The sequence below is a fragment of the Delphinus delphis genome, chromosome 4, assembly GCF_949987515.2.
Source record: "Delphinus delphis chromosome 4, mDelDel1.2, whole genome shotgun sequence".
In the NCBI taxonomy this organism is placed as follows: domain Eukaryota; kingdom Metazoa; phylum Chordata; class Mammalia; order Artiodactyla; family Delphinidae; genus Delphinus; species Delphinus delphis.
Window position 1 is genome coordinate 106,018,983 of NC_082686.1, and position 19,382 is coordinate 106,038,364.

At 33.6% G+C, this 19,382-nt stretch overlaps 1 protein-coding gene across 1 annotated transcript in view; it reads right to left on the bottom strand.

Moving 5' to 3' along the window:
* Positions 1 to 19,382, bottom strand: part of RSRC1 (arginine and serine rich coiled-coil 1) — a 449,824-nt gene that overhangs the window by 214,887 nt on the left and 215,555 nt on the right. Inside the window, exon 6 of the mRNA XM_060011225.2 lies at positions 10,876 to 10,912. Within this exon, the coding sequence (XP_059867208.2) occupies positions 10,876 to 10,912 (37 nt within the window). The remainder of the gene's footprint in view (positions 1 to 10,875; positions 10,913 to 19,382) is intronic.

Genomic DNA, 19,382 nt, shown 5'->3' on the forward strand with positions numbered 1-19,382 from the left:
CCTTTAAAAAAAATAATTGGGATAACTTTCCCAAACAATATATCAATGCACTTTTCTTTCAATTTCGTAAAAATTCAATAAAAACGTACTCAGTGTTTGCAAGGAGAACAAAGCTGAATATTCAGTCAAAAGACAGAGTCAACAAATAAATTATAGTATATGATAAATACCAAGATTGAAGATTGCAATAAATGTCACGCAGTTATGCTAAAATTTCAATTAAAAAAATACTAGTCTATAATAAACCTGAAACACATATAAAGATGTCACATGTTCCTTTTCTAATCTAATTATCTTTACTTATTTGTTTTTTGCAAATATCAAATAGATTTTTTTAAATAAAGTAACCCATTCCTTCCTCTATTGATAACTGTAAAGTTCATCATAAGCCCATTCTTTCATATACTATAATCAAGGTAATCAAAAGTGGAACTAAAACTAAATCTCCACTGACTCCTTAAAATGCAAATTTTATAGTCCTCAAACTTCCCCTATGAATACATTAAATAAAATGCTAATAGTATTAACTTCCAATATTTTGATATTTCTAGCAAAAACCAGATTTATGTGTGTAGATATGTACACTGTATCCAGCACTGAACAAATAAAAAGCTCAAGTTGTAAAATATCATACATAGTACAAGTCTATTTTATAAAAAAACAAAAAGCTAAGTATAATTATATATGTATATGTACATCTGGGAATAGAGCAAGGTACAGTAAGAAGGGTACTAAACTATTAACACTGGATTGGTGGCAGATAGAAGATATATTCATTTTTTTTCTTTATATACCTATCAGTTTTTGACCCATTATAATAAACATGTATTATGTTATAACTTTTAAAAGTATGTAATAATTTTTTTAAAGGGGAGAGGATGTGAGCAAAGGACAAAATTTTCTCACAGCTTACTGTGAGTATATTAGAATTGAGGTATTGTTTTTAGCAATCTGAAGTTACTTATGTAACTAGAACTGATAAGATTTTTTTCTTTTTCTGTAAAATAAATGATACATTTGTAGCAAGTCTATGCTTCTACAAATTTTCACACGCTATTTCAACAGCCTATGAACAGGGAGAAAAATGAAAGAAGTGAAACAGAGAGGTTGTGTGCATTGCTGGAGGTCACACCATAAAATCATGTTCTCCCAGCTCCTCATGCTGTGCTTTTCCTAAAGTAAACAGACTATGTATGTTAAAGTTAAATACAGATGCTATGAATCTGTGATAAATGGTAATGAGTGTGGCCAAAGATACCACTGTGGCAAAGGCATTCTCCATCTTAACTCCTAATGCTTTGATGGAAGAAATAAAAAGAAACCCTGTTACCTCTGCTGCTATTTCTCTCTCTGCAGTTACAGACCTTAGATCCTGAGGAAAGCATGAAATAACTACCAGGTACCTTGTGGGGTCCTATGCAATGAAGCAAAACCTATGGTATCCTGAACTAGAATATAAAAAATATCTGAATACAATATTCAGTTACTCTCATGGTTTTGAGAAGGCCTGACTATCAGACTCTTGAATAATGGGAAGTGGGGGTTATTTAATGCACTTAGAATATTTGGTTTTACTTTATAAAGCTTTAATAAGCACATGTGCATAAAAGTCAGACAATAAATTTTATCTAGGTTAAACATAAATCTGAGACTATTAGTAATATCATGAAAATTACATGACATATTGTCTTTTTTTTTTTTTTAAGCTAACTGGCCACCATTTTCTACCAAGACCACCGTGTCTTAAAAAAGCAACAACAACTGACAGATCTTTCTTTGGAAGAGAGGGGAGGGAGAAAGGGTAGAAAAAAGGCCCAAGTTCCTGCTGTTTGATTGACTAGATAATATTTATTAATCATTTACTGCAGAAGCGAATTTTAATAAACTTGTAACTGATCAAAATGTTTCAGAGAAATGCATCACTGACAAGGTACTGTTTCTGACTGAAATGTGAGCCGGTTCCCAGATTTAGGACTTGTAAACTGCCTAAGAAATCAAGGCAGTAACACGATATTAATATTTAATCCACATTAAAGGTATTTTAATTTGCATACATTCATAGGACACACTTGTTTTTTAAAAAGAAAGAGAGAAAAATTTATAGAATTGATCTTCCAGAAAGAAGAAAAACTTCATGCTGTTTTATCTCACGATCACAGTTTAAGGAAAGTGTCTGTTTTAATATGCACATTTACCCTAAACCTGAAATATATATCAGCTTAGGTAAAAAAAAAAAAAAAAAAAAAAAATTAAAATGCTGGGAGGAGAGGAATCTATTACATTGAAGTCCCTAAATAGTATATGAGATAATAGTTTTCATCAGTGTTTAATAAATATATAGAGTGTATGAGAAACATCAGTGTATTGTGAGATAACTATGTTCTCAAACTCATTTAGAGAAATGTCAAAAATATTTTTTTGGGAACACAGTGGTGAAACATTAAAATAAGACAGGTATTTTAAAACGTAACAGACAAAGGATGAGTGACTTTAGAATAGGGTTCATAACCTCTGTTTGAGAATAGGGTTCAAAACCTCTGCATGCATCCTCAAAAGTATAACAATAATACATAACCTGTATTTACGCTTGCATTAAATAAAATCTTTAGTCTGTGAACTGAAATACAGCCGTTTTATTTGCGAGTTCTACACAAAATAGCCTAAAACAGAGAGAAAAGGGCTTTTATTAGAATGTAGTATTATTGATGAGCATGTAATAGCAAGAGCCCGCCTACATTTCTGGCAAGCAGCAACTATATTCTACAAACCACTGATGGGCTAAACAAGCTATTAATGACAGTTGCTTTTCAACATTTAAAATGGTCAGACTGTGTTGCCTGACCACAAGGACAAGTAGGTCATCACTCTCAAATGTTATACAATATAAGAAACATAAATGAGACCTCTGTGGGGAGAAAAAACCCACAGGTATGGCTCCAGAGTTCTTTGGCTATTCAACTATTAATAGAAAGCAAATCCCACTTAAAGTTGTAAATACTTGTAACCCATTTTACTAAAAGATTTATCATCACTTATTTAACTTTCCACCTACAGCTGAACAAGGTATTATTAGTCCTAGTGTCCAGCTCCAGCCCTGAAATATACAACTTAATATCCAGAACCCAAATAAAAAAAAAAAAAATTAGCCCTTTGCTACTCTCACAGAGTAAGATGATGAAATTTTTCACCCTGTATAAACCTGTGGAGTGTCTGTCTCCCTGGGTTTATGAATGCCCAACTAATCATTCATAGGTTGCAGAATCATACTCAATGAGTATACGGGGGAACATCTAGATTTTTCATCAGATTCAGAGGGCCTTGTTCATTGGACACATGTCTTTCAAGTCAATGCCTTTCAATGTACTTTTCTTTCTGGTGGTCACTGGACCAGCAGCATTAGCCTCACTTGGTAGCTTGCTAAATGTAGAATCTCAAGTCCCACTCCAGACCCAGAGTTTAAACAATATCCCCAGGAGGTTCATATGCACATTAAAGATGGTGAAGCACTGACCTAGAACATGTCCCCCCACCCAAACCCACCTCCAGTTATTTGACTTTTCAGAAAAGAGAACAAGGGAAGTTTAGAAATATCATACTGATCAGGATAATTCACTTCATTCCCTGCTGGGCATGGCACAGCAGTCCTTTCAAGCCAGAAACAACCCACAAGACTATTTTGACCTAAAAAAAAATGACAACTTTTCATATAGCTCAACCTAATATATTCAGATCTCAATCCCTCTCCCAAGAGGAAAGGATAGCATTATTTTTATAGATTGCTAATAAAACAATCATAGCTATATTATAATCAAATGGCAAGGTTCTATCTCCTGTACACTTTCATAATTTAACAATAAAAATGCATGTTAATGTCACCTACTTGACTGTATTAAAAACACTCTAAAAAGTAAATCTTTTAACCCCCATTACATAGTTCAATAAAGGTTACTACTCACTATATTATCCAGAATTTTAAAACATAGGATGGCAGAAAAATATAGAGTCAGCTACCTTTGATATACAGAGAACTTAAGAGTCAATTTTCCACACGCTAGGACATCTTTAATAAAAAAAAGTCAGGCGCAACATCACCATCTAATAACCACCCACCTCCACTCCTTCAACCCTGCTGTGTTAACAGACATACACTGGAATCACATCAGACGGTCTTTAATTTGTATATGATTCTTCATCAAATAAAAAATACTATTTCCTTAAGTTCATTATAAAATCTAAGCACAACATTATAAGCAATGTTTCCACTCATTTTCTCTAAGCTTAAATAGATATGGACACTGAACTCTGAGATATTTTGTATTCAATTCTGCTGACCATTCGGCAGGACCCTGTAGGAGGACTCCTGAGGATTCAAGGTCTATTCAACATTGATTTCTGACATTTTTCATTATGAATTTCTCATTTGAGGCAAAATTTTTCAAAGACATGCCACCCTGTGCCACCCCTGATAATGGCTGTAAGTTTAATACATAACTGGAAGTACAAACAAAAATCATCTACAGAAAAACAAAGTGCAACACTAAAATGCCAAAATAGTGAACATACGCCTAGGATTTGGTGTTACCATAGCACCAGCTAGAGGAAAGGGGCTTGAAAAGGAGTGGGACCAGAAGAGGCAGCCTCAGGAAGCTGCTTCTGGGAGAAAATCAGGTAAACAGAATACATGTGAGTGACAAGAAAGAAAGTAGTAAGAAACAAACTGCTAAAGAGAAACAAGACATGTCAACCCCTTCCTCCCTGCCACCCCCATCATCATCTGTTAGAGAAATTACGCTTCGATGTACTGCAGAAGACGGCAACCCTTAAACTAGGAACTCTGTCTACAAAATGTCTAGGATTTCTAAAACGAAGGAAGGAAGGAAGGAAGGGAGGGAGAGAGGGAGGAAGGGAAGGAAGAAAAAGAAAGAAATCAAATCACTCCCATATAAAGCTACTATAAGAAGTAACTAGAAAACGCAAATTAAAACATTTCAGTAGATGAAAATTCTTCTCCTAAAACCAACTACAAAGCACAAGACTCATTTGGACAAATAACAAAAAGAAAACCTAGAATCAGACATTCAAAAAATAAAAACAGAAATGGAAGGAAAAATATTTCAGATATGGAAAATACATTATAAGGTGCACAAAGAAGAATAAATTTGAATGAAAATTTAATAAGAAATACTGAATAAAAGCAGGAAAACAATTCAGAGAATAAAGACAAAGTAAAATATTAAAAAGACTCAGAGAGAAAGGGACTGAAATAGAAGACAAGCAAAGAAAGATTATATATTGGAGTCACTAAAGAAGAAAATAAAACAATGGAACGGACTAATATTTAATTCTATAATCCATGAAAATTATTTCTAGAAATGAGAAAACTTAAGTTTACATATGAAATTGCCCAGAAAAATTAGCCAGAAACAATCAACTTTGAGAATTATCCTAGAAAAAGCAAGATCAATGAAAAAATGGCAATGTCTCAAGGCAAAAAAATCTAATTATTTATAAGGGTAAAAAAAATAAGGCAATGGGCTTCCCTGGTGGCGCAGTGGTTGAGAGTCCGCCTGCTGATGCAGGAGACACGGGTTCGTGACCCGGTCTGGGAAGATCCCACATGCCGCAGAGCGGCTGGGCCCATGAGCCATGGCCACTGAGCCTGTGTGTCTGGAGCCTGTGCTCCGCAACGGGAGAGGCCCCAACAGCGAGAGGCCCGTGTACCGCAAAAAAAATAAATAAATAAGGCTGGTACCAGAGACATCAAGAGCAGAATAATATCTCAAGAAAGTCAAGGAAAAAACTGTAAGTGAAGGGTTTTATGTCCAGTCAAGCTGTCATTCAAGTCGCAAGACTCCAGAAAAACAGCTTGGAATGTACAAGATCTTGGAGAATAATGTACATAGGAGCTTTTCCTGAGGAATATACTAGTGGATGAGTTTTATACAAACAGGAGATAAATGGGGAAATATCAGCAAACAAACTGATGGCTAATATTTAATATATTTAATTTTAAAGGTGATTCTAAAACAACGTAAGCGTGGCTGGAAGAATAGCATGCAAACATTTTATATTCTAACAAAGTAGCAAAAAACACAGCAAGAAGAAATGGGAGGAAAAGGAAGAAAGGGAAAATACAACAGGAGCATTGTCTATAATGAAGGTAACAGGTGGGAGTCAAAGGATGTCATCTATAAGGTTAAACAGGAACAAGGGGGATTAAAACCATTATAAAAGGTATAAATACAAAGGCAACCACTAGAATAAAAATGCAAACCTTCCTAAGTTTCATCATCATAATTACAATAGCTCTTCAGAGACAATTCTCCATAACATTCTATACATGTTATATCAGCCATCAGCCTTTGTTCAGAACTATCTTTTCAAAGAGGTTTGGTACAGCAAACAGTCTTTGGTATAGCAAAGATGTTCAGTATAGCAAACAGCAAGACAGAGACAGAATCTCCCCCTGGGCCAGAAGGCATGTTTGTTACCTAACTAGGATAATAAAGATAATGTCTTTCTCTTGGGCAAAGTTTGGGCAGATTTTCTAACAGCTCCTTAAAGAACTCCTAAATCTGGAGCCCCTCAGCGATGACACAAACCCACTGGGTATGCAGCATCACCCCATGGGACTTGGGGGTCAAGGGGAACCTATACAGCCATGAAGTACGTGCTACTTTTTGTGCTGTTAGTAAGAAAATGCTTTGTCTCTGACGCAGGGAATCTTGTGTCTTCTGTCAGCATGTATGAAAGTGTAGCAGGCATGCAAGTTGGGCTAAAATCTTAATAAAGGAGACACAGCTAAATAGAGAAAGAAATACAGTAAATATAATGATACACACAGTAATTATGGAGTGATTTACAGGATATACTGATAAGTGAAAACAGCAAAATAGAAAGAAGTATACACAATATGCTTTAAAAAAATTATTTATTTGTTTATTTTTTGGCTGTGCTGCATGGCTTGCAGGATCTTAGTTCCCCAACCAGGGTTCAAACCCGGGCCCCTGGGAGTGGAGGCACAGAGTCCTAACCACTGTACCTCCAGGGAATTCCTTACAATATGCTTTTTATAAGAAACAGGAAATAGGAATACATACACATATGCATATACATATATATATACACATAATTTTACAAAAAGCACAGGAAGGATAAACAAGAATTTAATAAAATATGCTACCTACAAGGAATAGAGAATAGCTAGAAAGGAAGGGAGTGACACCTCTCTGACGATACTACTGTGTATCATATTTTGACTTCTGGAAGCATGTTAACATTATAGATATTCAAACATAATTAAATCTACAAGAATGGGAACAAAGGCACCTAAAATTGAATGCAAATGGAAACAAATGAATGCCACTATATTTCAAAGGAATAAACTACACTCAAGGGGAAAAAAAACTACAAATAAATCTTGAAATCTTTTATTTAAGTTTATTTTCAAAATATATAGCTGTACTGGAACTATTTTATGTATATTATATGATTGAGCAAATGGGTAAATGTATTAGTGTTGTTAGCAGTCCAGGTTCTCCCTTTACATAAAGGGAAATACAAATATGAAACGGGGGAGGACAAGGAAGAATTCTGTGGTTTGGATCGAAATTGGAGGTATCAGTATGACTCACACGTTCTTCAAAATATTTATCTACTTACCTACCTACCTCTATTTAACTATCTAATCTAGCACTGAAAGGTCCTAGAAGTAATGAAATCGCAGAGACAATGAGCATATCACATGTCCAGACCTTGATTCCTAAAATACCATTTTCCTCTAAAATGGAATAGGGTAATTTGAAGAAATGGCTGATTCTGGAAGTGGGACAGGGAAGGTATAAGATAAGCCTGAAACATCTTGTTGTGTCAGAAAATGAGGACGTGCTTAGAAAAAAAAAAGGGAGTATGTTGAAAGGACCCAGAAACCATCTTTAAAGAAAATTCTCTGGACAAATCTGTGACAATCTGAGTGTCAAAATAAATAAGAAAAGTAACTGATAATAACCTAGTCATGAGTCTTTGCTCACAATAAGTAAATAAAATAAGAAAGAAGGATGGGCTTTTCCTCATAGTGGAATGCTGGCTGCTAAATATAGGGGGAGTGGTAGAGCTGGAAAAATCTCAATTTTGCAATCATCAGGCAAGAATCATCAATGGATGTCGGGGGCACCAACCTTCAAAAGTTCTGTCTAGAATTTTAAACAGACATAGACTTTATGGGTAGTACACAAGTTTGTGAGAAGAAAAATAAAATGGTATTGGGGAGTAAACTATAAGAAATTTAAGCTAAGAATGATATGCTGGACAGTTCCCAGGAAAAGTTGGCAACATAGAAAAGAATGATAGACTAAAGACTGAATCAAGGGCTTGAGAGATTGTGACAAATAAATGAATTGGCCCTTGAAGAGGTTTCAGGGAAACAGAGTCCACCTATCTTATTCTTCTCTCCATACACCCACACTTGTTACAGATAACTATATATACCAAGAAGAGCCCATAAACAGAGTACAAAGACAGTGCAACCATATATGTGTTCTTGTGACAAATATACTGCATGCCATTTTTCTTAACTCATTTAAATTTATATGGCTTTCACCCTCTCTTAGAACAATGCTAATTTTCTATGATAATCCAGATAAATTTGAAAAGACAAGAAGGGTACATAAAGAAGAGATTAACTCCAAATGTGTGGGATGTTCTCATTTTAATGTTACACCATATATTTTTTAAAATCAATCTATTAGAATCTATACTTTAATTATATTTGGTATGCAGCCAATTCAAAGAAGGGGTACATGTGCTAGAAGACAAGGGTTATAAGTATCTGTTCAGCTGGAAAGTGGAGAGACCAAACCTAAGGAGCCCACAGTTGCTAGACAGACAGGTTTCTTTGTGCTCAACCAATGAATTCTTAAGTTCACTTCCTTCTTAGGCAGTTATAAAGAATATCATTGACTTTACTGAGTATTATTAGTGTACAAAGCAATATATATGTGTATATATGTGATAATATGTATTCATGTATTCATATTATTATTAATAGTTCACAGTCAGTGGGTCAAGTTTACAATATCAAGTTATAGAATTTGAATGACTTAAGTAAAATGCATTAAAATCATCTACTTCCACTACCTGTTGTACTAATCATGGCTCTCTCATCCCTAAAATGCCTTATCTTTGAAATACATTTGATGTATGTGACCCAGATAAAATGAAATATAACTCAGAGTCAAAAATGGAAAAGGTTTTTAAATACTTTTAGCTGAAGAATTCTTTGTTCAGATGAAATCTTATTTTAAAAGGTTAAAAGTATACAAAATAACTAAAAGTGGGAACTATTCTGGCTAAAGTGGGCAGGGGAATTCTGGAGTGCCACCTGTTTTGGGGAGACTTCCTGGTAGCCCAAGGCAGTTAGAAAACCACTGCTGCATAAGATTATAAGTAGAGTATAAATGCATGAAATTGTCACTGAATGTAAGTTCATACTAGTGAGTATTAAAAAAATATGGAATTTAAACAAAAAAAAAGAATCTAACTCATCTACTGATGAATATGAACCAAGTAAATATACAGTCTTTTTATTAAATAGTAATTTACAAGAGAAGTATAAAAGACAGCTCATTTTGGAACTATGTTAGCTGTTCTTCCTTGTTATAAGCTGTCAATTGATACTGGCATTAGATATCTTAGATTAATATTTTTATTCTGATGTCCATATGTATGTCCTATATATCATGTGCCACAATGAAGTGATAAACAGGGATTCAAGAAATAATTTTTAATAATGAGAATAACAATATTATTTAATTACTTCTAATCTGGACAAATATATATACTTCAATTTTTCTAACTAGTTTATTATATTCTGCTTTTAATAATTAAATCTGTAATTTTTAGGATTATTTTATCGTTTTTAAAAAGTCTAGGTTTCCTCAGTTTCCTTTAGCTATTGAAAGAAAAACCAAAAATCCTTTCTAACTCTAAAACTACTATAAATAAAAATGAAGCTGCCTCTTGCTACTGTTTGCTTTGTGGAAGCAGAACAAAAGCACATTAATAGTTAACAAAGCTACAATATGATATACGAATGAAGTCTTGCATTAAAAAAGTACTTAGATTGTATTTACAAAAGAATCTCTATCATTAATTATTCAACGTTTGGATTTGACCAGAAACCAGAGCATGACTTTATAATGCTCTGTTTAAATGAACTACTTAATGTTGTAATGAACACTCAATGTGGTGAGCTCAATGAATTTTGGACCTGGTATAATACAACAGTTCTTCCAATTTTCTGATGAATTGACAGATTTTAATGTTAAGTCAGTTGGAATTTTACTTGTTTTAAAAATGTTTACTTAAACCAAAAATTTTGCATCTCAATTATTTTATATTCTAAAACTGAATGTAGTTTAAACTAATGCATTATTCATAAAGCAAAGACATCAGGAAAAACAAAGCTGTGCACTTCTTTCAAAGCAGTTAAATTGCTAAAACATACCATATTTATGCATGCAATATTTGATTGTGTTTTTCTTAAAACACAAGCTTGTTTTTGTCAGATCAAGATTTGCCAAAAATTCTACACCAAACACTTTTCTTTATAATTAAAGCAATCATCAATCCAAGGATTGTCATCCATTTTATTTCATCTCTACATCAGAAAAAAATGTAATTTAAAAAAAATTTTAATTCCCTTGAAATGATAAGATAAATGAAAATGTAAGTGCCTTCACGTAATAACAGTAAGCTGACCCTTTGGGAAATGGTTGACTTTCTCAATACAAGGTATTCAAAGCTCATTCAAAAGTGTTCATTTAGAATGCAGATATCAAAGATGATGCAAATGTTCAAGAGAAAATTAGAACTTACCAGATGTTCTAATACAGCTTTGATGCTTCCAGATTCCCTAAAATAGAAGAATAAAAGTTTAAAATAGTTGTTAAACCCTTGTCTGCTATAATTTATGTTTACCTCAAAAATATTTTACAAACCCTTATAATTTTTTCATATATCTTTCCTAATGTTCATAATAACTTTGTTTTTAAGGACAAAACAATTTCCTTACGGAACAGATAATTTATTTATATCTAATAGTAGTACTACCGCTAAAATTGATATTCGTCTAGTAGAAAGAATGTTTCAGACTTTTCAAAGTCAGTGGAGAACAAAAAAGAAATCAAATGTGTTATTTTACTATTTGCACACTGTCTTTATTTTACATTAGCTATTTCATTAGAGTTTATGTTTTTTCAATGTTTATTATGAAAATGTTCAAACATACAGATTCTTTCCACAATCTAGAGTCTACAATTGACATTTTACTACATTTGCTTTATCAAATATCCATCCATCAGTAGGTGCATTTTTATATAAAAAATGGCCACAAAAAGAATGTTTGTGAGTACATAGTTAAATAAGTCAATCTTAAGTTTTTTCCTAGCATGAATTTTATCAACTTAGTGCCCACTACAAATCAGAACCTAAGACTATTGTAATATTTAAAAGCAAAAAAATCACCAATGGAAACACAAACATCAAATATCACAATATATTTTAAGTATTTAATTTCTTGCTTTTCACTTTAAAAAAGAGTGCTGATGAAACTAAAAATACAAATAACTGTGCAAGTAGCAAAGGTAATTTAAATACACATTTGGTGAAATATGGCAATAGTGAGATATTTTTCCTGATTTCAGTCAATGCTAATTTATTAGTGACAAATGGACTTTGACTTTTCTCACTCCAACAAGCAGTATTTGAATTCCATCATTAACATCATGCCTTATCTGTTTTAACATAAAATTATACTTCTACCACATTGCAGAAAATAATTATGAAACATCCAACAACAGTACTGCATTCATGATGTTTAATCTTTTCCCCATACCTCTTTCTTTCTCTAAAGGGGCCCCAATTTTATTTCTTTTCTCTTTATTTTGTCTTCAATTTTTTTTTTTTTTTTGGCCAAAAATCTACTTACTTCTGTTTCCTTTGTCTTGCTATACAATCTTTTCAAATTTCCCTATCTTTTCCCTTTGGCTCTACTGCTTGAAAACTATACTCATGGCTTCCAACCTTTGCTCTCACTGCCCAGTCTGGCATCCTGGGAATAAATTCCACTGTCTACTGATTAGTACTCATCTTTAGCCATTCTCTCTTCTGGTTTCTGCTTCTGGCAATGCTATATAGTCAACATTTAAAAATTTAAGGATTTCTGAAACTTATTCTCTGGATGCAGTCCTAATGAAAAATGACAGAAATAAATTGTAACAAGGTGTCAGAGAAGGCCAATAGCTACATAAATAATTATTTTTACCTTTATTATTATAAAATTAATGTATTTGCTGGAGCTGGAAGTCAGATGAATCTTTAAGTTTTCACAAGGAAATTCTCATATAACCATTTGTGCAATTTAAAATTTAAACAAAAAAATAATACATATAGTGAGACATCTGACAGTGTAATATGTATTTATGTGTATGTATACAGGTTACAATAAAATTAAACCTTCCTCCCATCAGTGACTCCCAATTCTCAATCACTGGTGTTAGTTATTTGTTTGTCCTTCCAAAGACAGTCTATGCATGTGTATGCATGCTGCTGTGTGTGTGTGTGTGTTTCTCTTCTTCTTCTTCTTCTTTTTTTTAACCCAAACAGAAGCATAATATACACACTGTTTTGTACCTGAACGTGGCAATCTATCTTGGAGCCACGTATATTCATACTATATAATACACATCTACTTAATTTTTCCCCCATGGCTACATTGTCACATCATGGTTCTTATTAGAAAATAATGCTGCAATATAAAAGAACAAAAATGCTCAGATTCAAAGTACAAGTCCATAATTCATTATCTGAAACCATTGGGGTTAGACATGCTTCATTAGAATATTTTGGATTTTAAGAAAGGTAATAAGGTACATATAGTGTATGTCATAAAACACTGACAGCAAGGCTTGAAGAAGCACCTCATCATCATACATATTAATAATTCTGAAAGAAACATATGAATGTCCACACAAAGTGGGATAAACAAAGACTATAAACAGCCTCATCTCAGGGTAGGTTTTGCTGTCAACTGACTTTGTCACAAACTTAGGGAAAATTTCCCAGTTTTCTGAGTTATTTGCATTTTGGAATCAAGGATAAGAAAAAGAAAGAAAGGGGGGAAAGAAGGAAGGAAGGAAGGAAGGAAGGGAGGGAGGGAGGGAGTGAGGAAGTGGGAGGGAGGAAGGGGGAGGGAGGAAGGGGGAGGGAGGAAGGGGGAGGGAGGAAGCGGGGAGAACAGGGAGGGGGAGAAAGCGGGAGAGGGAGAATGGGAGGAAGGAAGGAAGGTTGGCTAGGTATTGCTTTTTTATGTTTCCAAGTGATTCTTTAAATTAAATAATTCTAGGAAATATGCATTTTGAATGGCATGCCTGAAAGAAAACTAGACATCAACATTGACACTTGCCCCTTTCCTTTGCTACCAAACGTAAACAAATGTAATCAACCACAAGGTCTTGGCTATCCAACGTCCTTAATTATCACTTAGATTTAACCACTTCTTTCTATCTTCACAGCTATGTCTTATTTTAGGCCATCATCTTTTCTCTCCCTGATGACTGCAAAGCTTCTTAATGGGTCTCAGTGACCCCTGCCTTGCCCCATGTCAATTCATTCTCCATAATACATTAAGATCTTTGTAAAATGTAAGCTTGATTATGTCAATTTCCTTCTTAAAATCCACAATATACTACTACACTCCAGTTTACTAATTCCCTCTGTTATTTTGCCAAAGCTATTATCACATGGAAAGTGGCAGCAACAGCCATAACAAACTACTAACCTTGCTTTAATCATCACTGAACCACTCACTCTCTCTACCTGAGATGTTCCTTTTGTCCCAGACTCCTCTAATCCTCCTTATCTATCTGAAATATAAAAACATTCTTCAGAACTCAACCTCAACAAAACCTCCACTGGGGAAACCTCTTTTCCTCATAAATGAGGTACTGAACTCTCCCCATGTGTTCACATCACAAAGTTCTCACACTTTATTATAAATACGTATTTACTTTCCCATTGACAACCACTAAAATGAAAACTCCTTGAGGACATGAATTACATCTTTCTAATTTTTATATCCCAGCATCTAATACAGTGCCTGAATCAGAGTATGTATTCAACTAATAAGAGTCTGACATCTAACCATCATTAAGACAAGCTTAGATAGAGAGTCAGTAGCAACCATCCCAGGTCTCTGGGTGGTCCTACCCAGCTCCATACCACTCAAAGAAGGCAACTGCAACAGTGAGTTGCTGTTTGGAAGAATAGTTTTGGGAGCTGTGTGTATGTGTGTGGTGGGTGGTAGGTGGTTGTTTCGCTTTGTTTCGTTTTGGGTTGTTTTTGATAAAGTAGGAAGACACAATGGAAAAGTGGTTGACTCAGGCCAGAGTAGAACAAATTAACCTGGAGGAGCACAAGCCAGAGCCTAGACTTTCACCCTTCTCCTTAGATTAAAATTAATAGCCAAGGCAGTTGAATGTTGCAAGAAAATAAAAGAGAAACCCACAAGGAAAATTTTAAGATCTTTGAGGTGTGTAGGCACAGGAACAGAAAAACAACAAAGAAAGCAACCTCATCCAGAGAAAACAGATCGAGCAAGAATATAATAACATATTCAAAGATAAGGGAAGATTTTTAGAAACTAAATATGAAAAACAGTTATGAAAAAGAATCAATATGAGAAAATGAGTATTAGAAATACAATAGTTAGAAACTCAGAGGATGAACTGAAAGCACAATAGCTACAGACCAAGAATAAATTAGTGCGCTGGAACACGGGGTAGAAGAACTCTCCCAGAAAGCATAGGAAAGGTATGAAAGACAGAACAAACGAGATAAAATTAAGAACAGGAGTAGAAGTATGAACATCTATATAATAAGAATCCTAGAGGGAATGCAAAGACAAAATAAAAGAGAAGAATTATTTGAAGAAATAATGACGAAAATTTCCTAGATATAGAAATATTCAAATCTTAGATTGAAAGGGTACACACAGCAGTGAACAGGACAGCTAAAGAAAAATTCACAGCAAAGCATAATATAAGGATAATTAAGACTGTAATATTACAGATCAAGAGAAAAGTCTAAAAGTTTCCAGAAAGAAAAAGCATACCCCTCCATAAAGGAAGACTAGCACTGACATCAGACTTCTTAACACTAATGCTAGACGATGGCATATTAACTTCCAAGAGAAAGTGTTTAAAAAAGAAAAAGAACTGTAAACCTAGAATTTATATTTAATGAATAAACTGTTATTTACATTAAAGGAAAAATAAAGCAATTTTCAGCATACATAATCTCAGGAAATTCAAAAGTTCTTAGGAATGTAATGCAATAAGAAGAGAAATAAAATCAGGAAGAAGCAAGAATATAAAGCAAGTAAAGGCTGGCATAGTACATAGTAACTATTGTAATCTTAGTAATCAGTGACTAAAAAGAAAACTAAAGAAAGGTCACCTAACAATCTAGAATTAAAATGCCAGAGAAGGGACTTCCCTGGTGGCGCAGTGGTTAAGAATCCGCCTGCCAATGCAGAAGACAGGGGTTCGAACCCTAGTCAGGGAAGATCCCACGTGCCGCGGAGCAACTAAGCCCGTGTGTCACAACTACTGAGCCTGTGCTCTAGACCCCGCGCGCCACAGGTACTGAAGCCCGCGTACCTAGAGCCCGTGCTCCGCAACAAGAAAAGCCACTGCAATGAGAAGCCCACGCTCCACAACGAAGAGTAGCCCCCTGCTCACCTCAACTAGAGAAAGCCCGCATGCAGCAACGAAGATCCAATGCAGCCAAAAATAAATAAATTTTTTAAAAAATGCCAGAGAAGTTTCTTAGATTGGGTATGAAACAAATCTAGCAATGTGTGATTTACAAGAGACAAAAAACAAAAAGGATCCAGAAAGGTTTCCAAAAAAGAGATAGTAAAAGATATAACCAGGCAAACATGAATTAAAAGAAAGTTGGGGTAAAATGACTTTAATGACAAGATATATTTAGGCCACTTCCCCCTTCATATATATATATTTTGATATGTATATATCATGCGATATACATACATAAAAGAAGGCCATTCTCTTCTAGTAAGAGATACAATAGATCAAGAAATTTTCATTTATATCCCGAGGGTTTGCATGTTTGTAAAGCTTAATATGTATCATAGATGGGGACACCAAAGTTTCAACAAGTTCTTCATGAAAATCAGTTTTCTTTATTTAGTCTTACTTTGGGCAGAAAGACAAGGAAGAGTGGCCATCTCAAAACAATGCAGATAAAGCATCATGAGTACATAAATACTACATTAGACAGCATGATGTATAATCCTGGTTCTAGAAGCAAAACAGTTGAATGAGCTTGGGTAATAATCTAAATTCTCTGAAGCTCAAATTGTTCACCTATGATGTGAAGATTTTTTAACATTTGCTTTACCTAACACATAGGGTTGCTGTGAAAAAATAAGCAAGATAATGTATATGAAAGTACACTATAAATTGTAATGTGCTATAGAAATGTTATTATGGTAGATATTTAAATACAAAAGTCTAAAGAGTGGTTCCAAAACTCTTAATGAATTTTTTTAAAATAGAGAGGCAAGATTCAAGACATTGACAGAAGGATCTTGCAACAAATGGGATAAAGCCTGTCCTCTTTAGTGGTCTGTCTCTTGGGTTGTCCCTGTCATGACTTCATCAATATTTGTGCAACTCCTTTTGCCCTGTGCTGAAAGCAGACTTAATTCAATTATAGGTCTCAAAACTGATAAAATGGTCCTGAAGTGGAAAATGGGAAGAGATTATTGGCAAATGAATAAAGATTTGTATCGAACTAACACACAGGAGTACAGCAGGTCTTTTTTTAATCATTCCCTGTCTTAAATCTTCTGGGAACCATGAGTTTCCCTTCCCCTCATGCAGCACATCGATTTCTGAATTAGACTGCAATATTAAATAATTAATATACTTGCCATGATTGATGTTTTGCATTAGTTGAATATTAGGTTATCAATCAAAATCCACTTGGTTTAATGTAATAATATTGAAAAAGTGTCACGGGCTGTTCATCCAATTTGTAGTTGAGGCAGCACAGATAGTAATGTTGGCATAACACGAAGCTTTAAAGCAGGAAATTCAGTGGCTCAACATGTATGAGGCAGACATTTTGAAACTAACTGGGAGAAGACTGAGGTTGTCCTAAATAAACCTTGTGGCACCTGTCAGTGTCAATGTTAGTTCTCCTTCCAGTAAGAAGTTGCCATACATCAATCATACCATGGCAGGCAAGAAAAAAAATTAAAATAAAGCTACTGATTTACCTTTGTGGCAAACAGATTTCATCATTTTGCCAAAGGAAGCATGCTCTAAATCTGGAAATTGTTGCTATTATAAAGCTTATATAATCTTAAGAAATTTCTAAACAAATAGACTAAGATTTTTTAGATCTAATCTTACTAAGAAGGGATTAACTTTTTTTTTTTTTAATATGAGAACAAATTACACCAAAGTGATCATTCAGGTTTTATAATGGTCTAACGGAATCTGGTCAAGGAGCCACAATTAATAATGATATTTATTTTGAAAAAACAGCATTCCTTTTGATGATGGCATTCTCCTTTCTCTCAATATTTTGTATCAAAATTGTCAAACTACTACCTTAGAAAAATATTTTTAATCACTTGCTTCTCCTAGTACCTAGTAAAAGCAAATTTTTCTCATCATTCCCTATTAAATCAATCTAAAATCTATTATGAATTTACTTATAAAAGTAATATTTTACAACATTAAATAAACAAAAGACATCCAAAAGAAAAGTAAGTTTTTTGGGTGGGAAGTAGAAAAGTAACAAAATAAATATAAACCAAAACTATTTCATAAAGCAAGACAAAATACAGTATTTAGTTATAAAATAGAAACTATAATACATGTAACTAAATAAAGTAGCATTAATGTCTCACTTCACTGACCAAGAAATAAAAGATTAAATGTATTTATAACCAGTAATGTATTGATATATGTATTAACCCACATAAAATACGCACTATACAATAATTATGAAAAACAGAGTTTAACTCTTAATAAAAATTTTTACAGGTTTTTTGGTTATGAACTAAGCATATTATTCACTTTTAAAAGATTAGTATGCTGCAGTTTTCTACAGCTATAAGAGATAAGATCACAGTTAATTTTGTACTCTTTCTCATAAAGCAAAAATCTATGTGAGCTGTTTTTTTTTTTATAATGGCAGTCAAAGTTTTTAAAAGCCTGAGTTATAAGTTATAAAAATATATACATCTCCTATCTCAAATTATAATTGATAAATTTTCACATGTATAAGACCTTTTTCTGTTATGTATCAAATGTTATGATGAAAACTTTGGTAATACTATAAATCTAAGAAAAACTTGGTTCAAATTCCAACTCTTATACTTAACTAAATAACTCTGTCAGGATATATACCTTCTCTAATTTGCCATTCTTAAGTTCAAATCAAGGATTAAAAAGATAATCGGCATGCATATAGAAGTCACTCAATAATTACTCGTTCAATATGACAGACTAAATAATGGACTGTATTCTACTTTCAAAATCAAGAAACATCTTTACAGATGTTAGCTTTTTCGAACACCTTAAAATCTGTTTCAAAAAAAAAAAAATCTGTTTCAACTGTAATACCTATAAATGAAAGTCAGTCTACTTTTCAAATAAATACAAAGAGCTTGGCCCAATGGCTAGCATCCAATAAAAATACCATGTATATCTTGACATAAGAACATTCTTCTATCCTGATCTCTTTGAAAGGAGGCAGAATTAAAAAGTACACTGAAAAGAAGTAAGCAAAAATAATTTCTTAATTACCTAATTTTTTTTACATTTTACCTCCAATAACAAAAACACAGACTATCACCACTAAGTTCCAAACTAGAATTCTTAGTTTCAACTTACTAGGTTTGGTTAGAATTCTCAGCATTTTTCCCCTGACTGGAAAATATCTTGCAAATTAGTGAATCTAAGTGTATATTCTTTGGTTACCACAGTTCAGAATGGTAGTTTTCAGACATTTGCTTTTAACAAGTAGTTATTGATCTGACTGATTATTATTTGCAATAAATTCTGCTCTAGAACTTATAAATCATGTGCACAGACAAGTGCACTATGGTTACTGAATTTTATGTGTACTGTTCTAAGATTCTTTAATTAGTTTTACAAATATTAGTGAGCATCCATTACATCAGGACAAGTTTAAACTGAACATATTAAACAGCTGAGGGCTTACGATATACACTGAGCTTATTCCAATGGGAAGGTGAACACTAAGTTGGTATGTATCATAAGTTA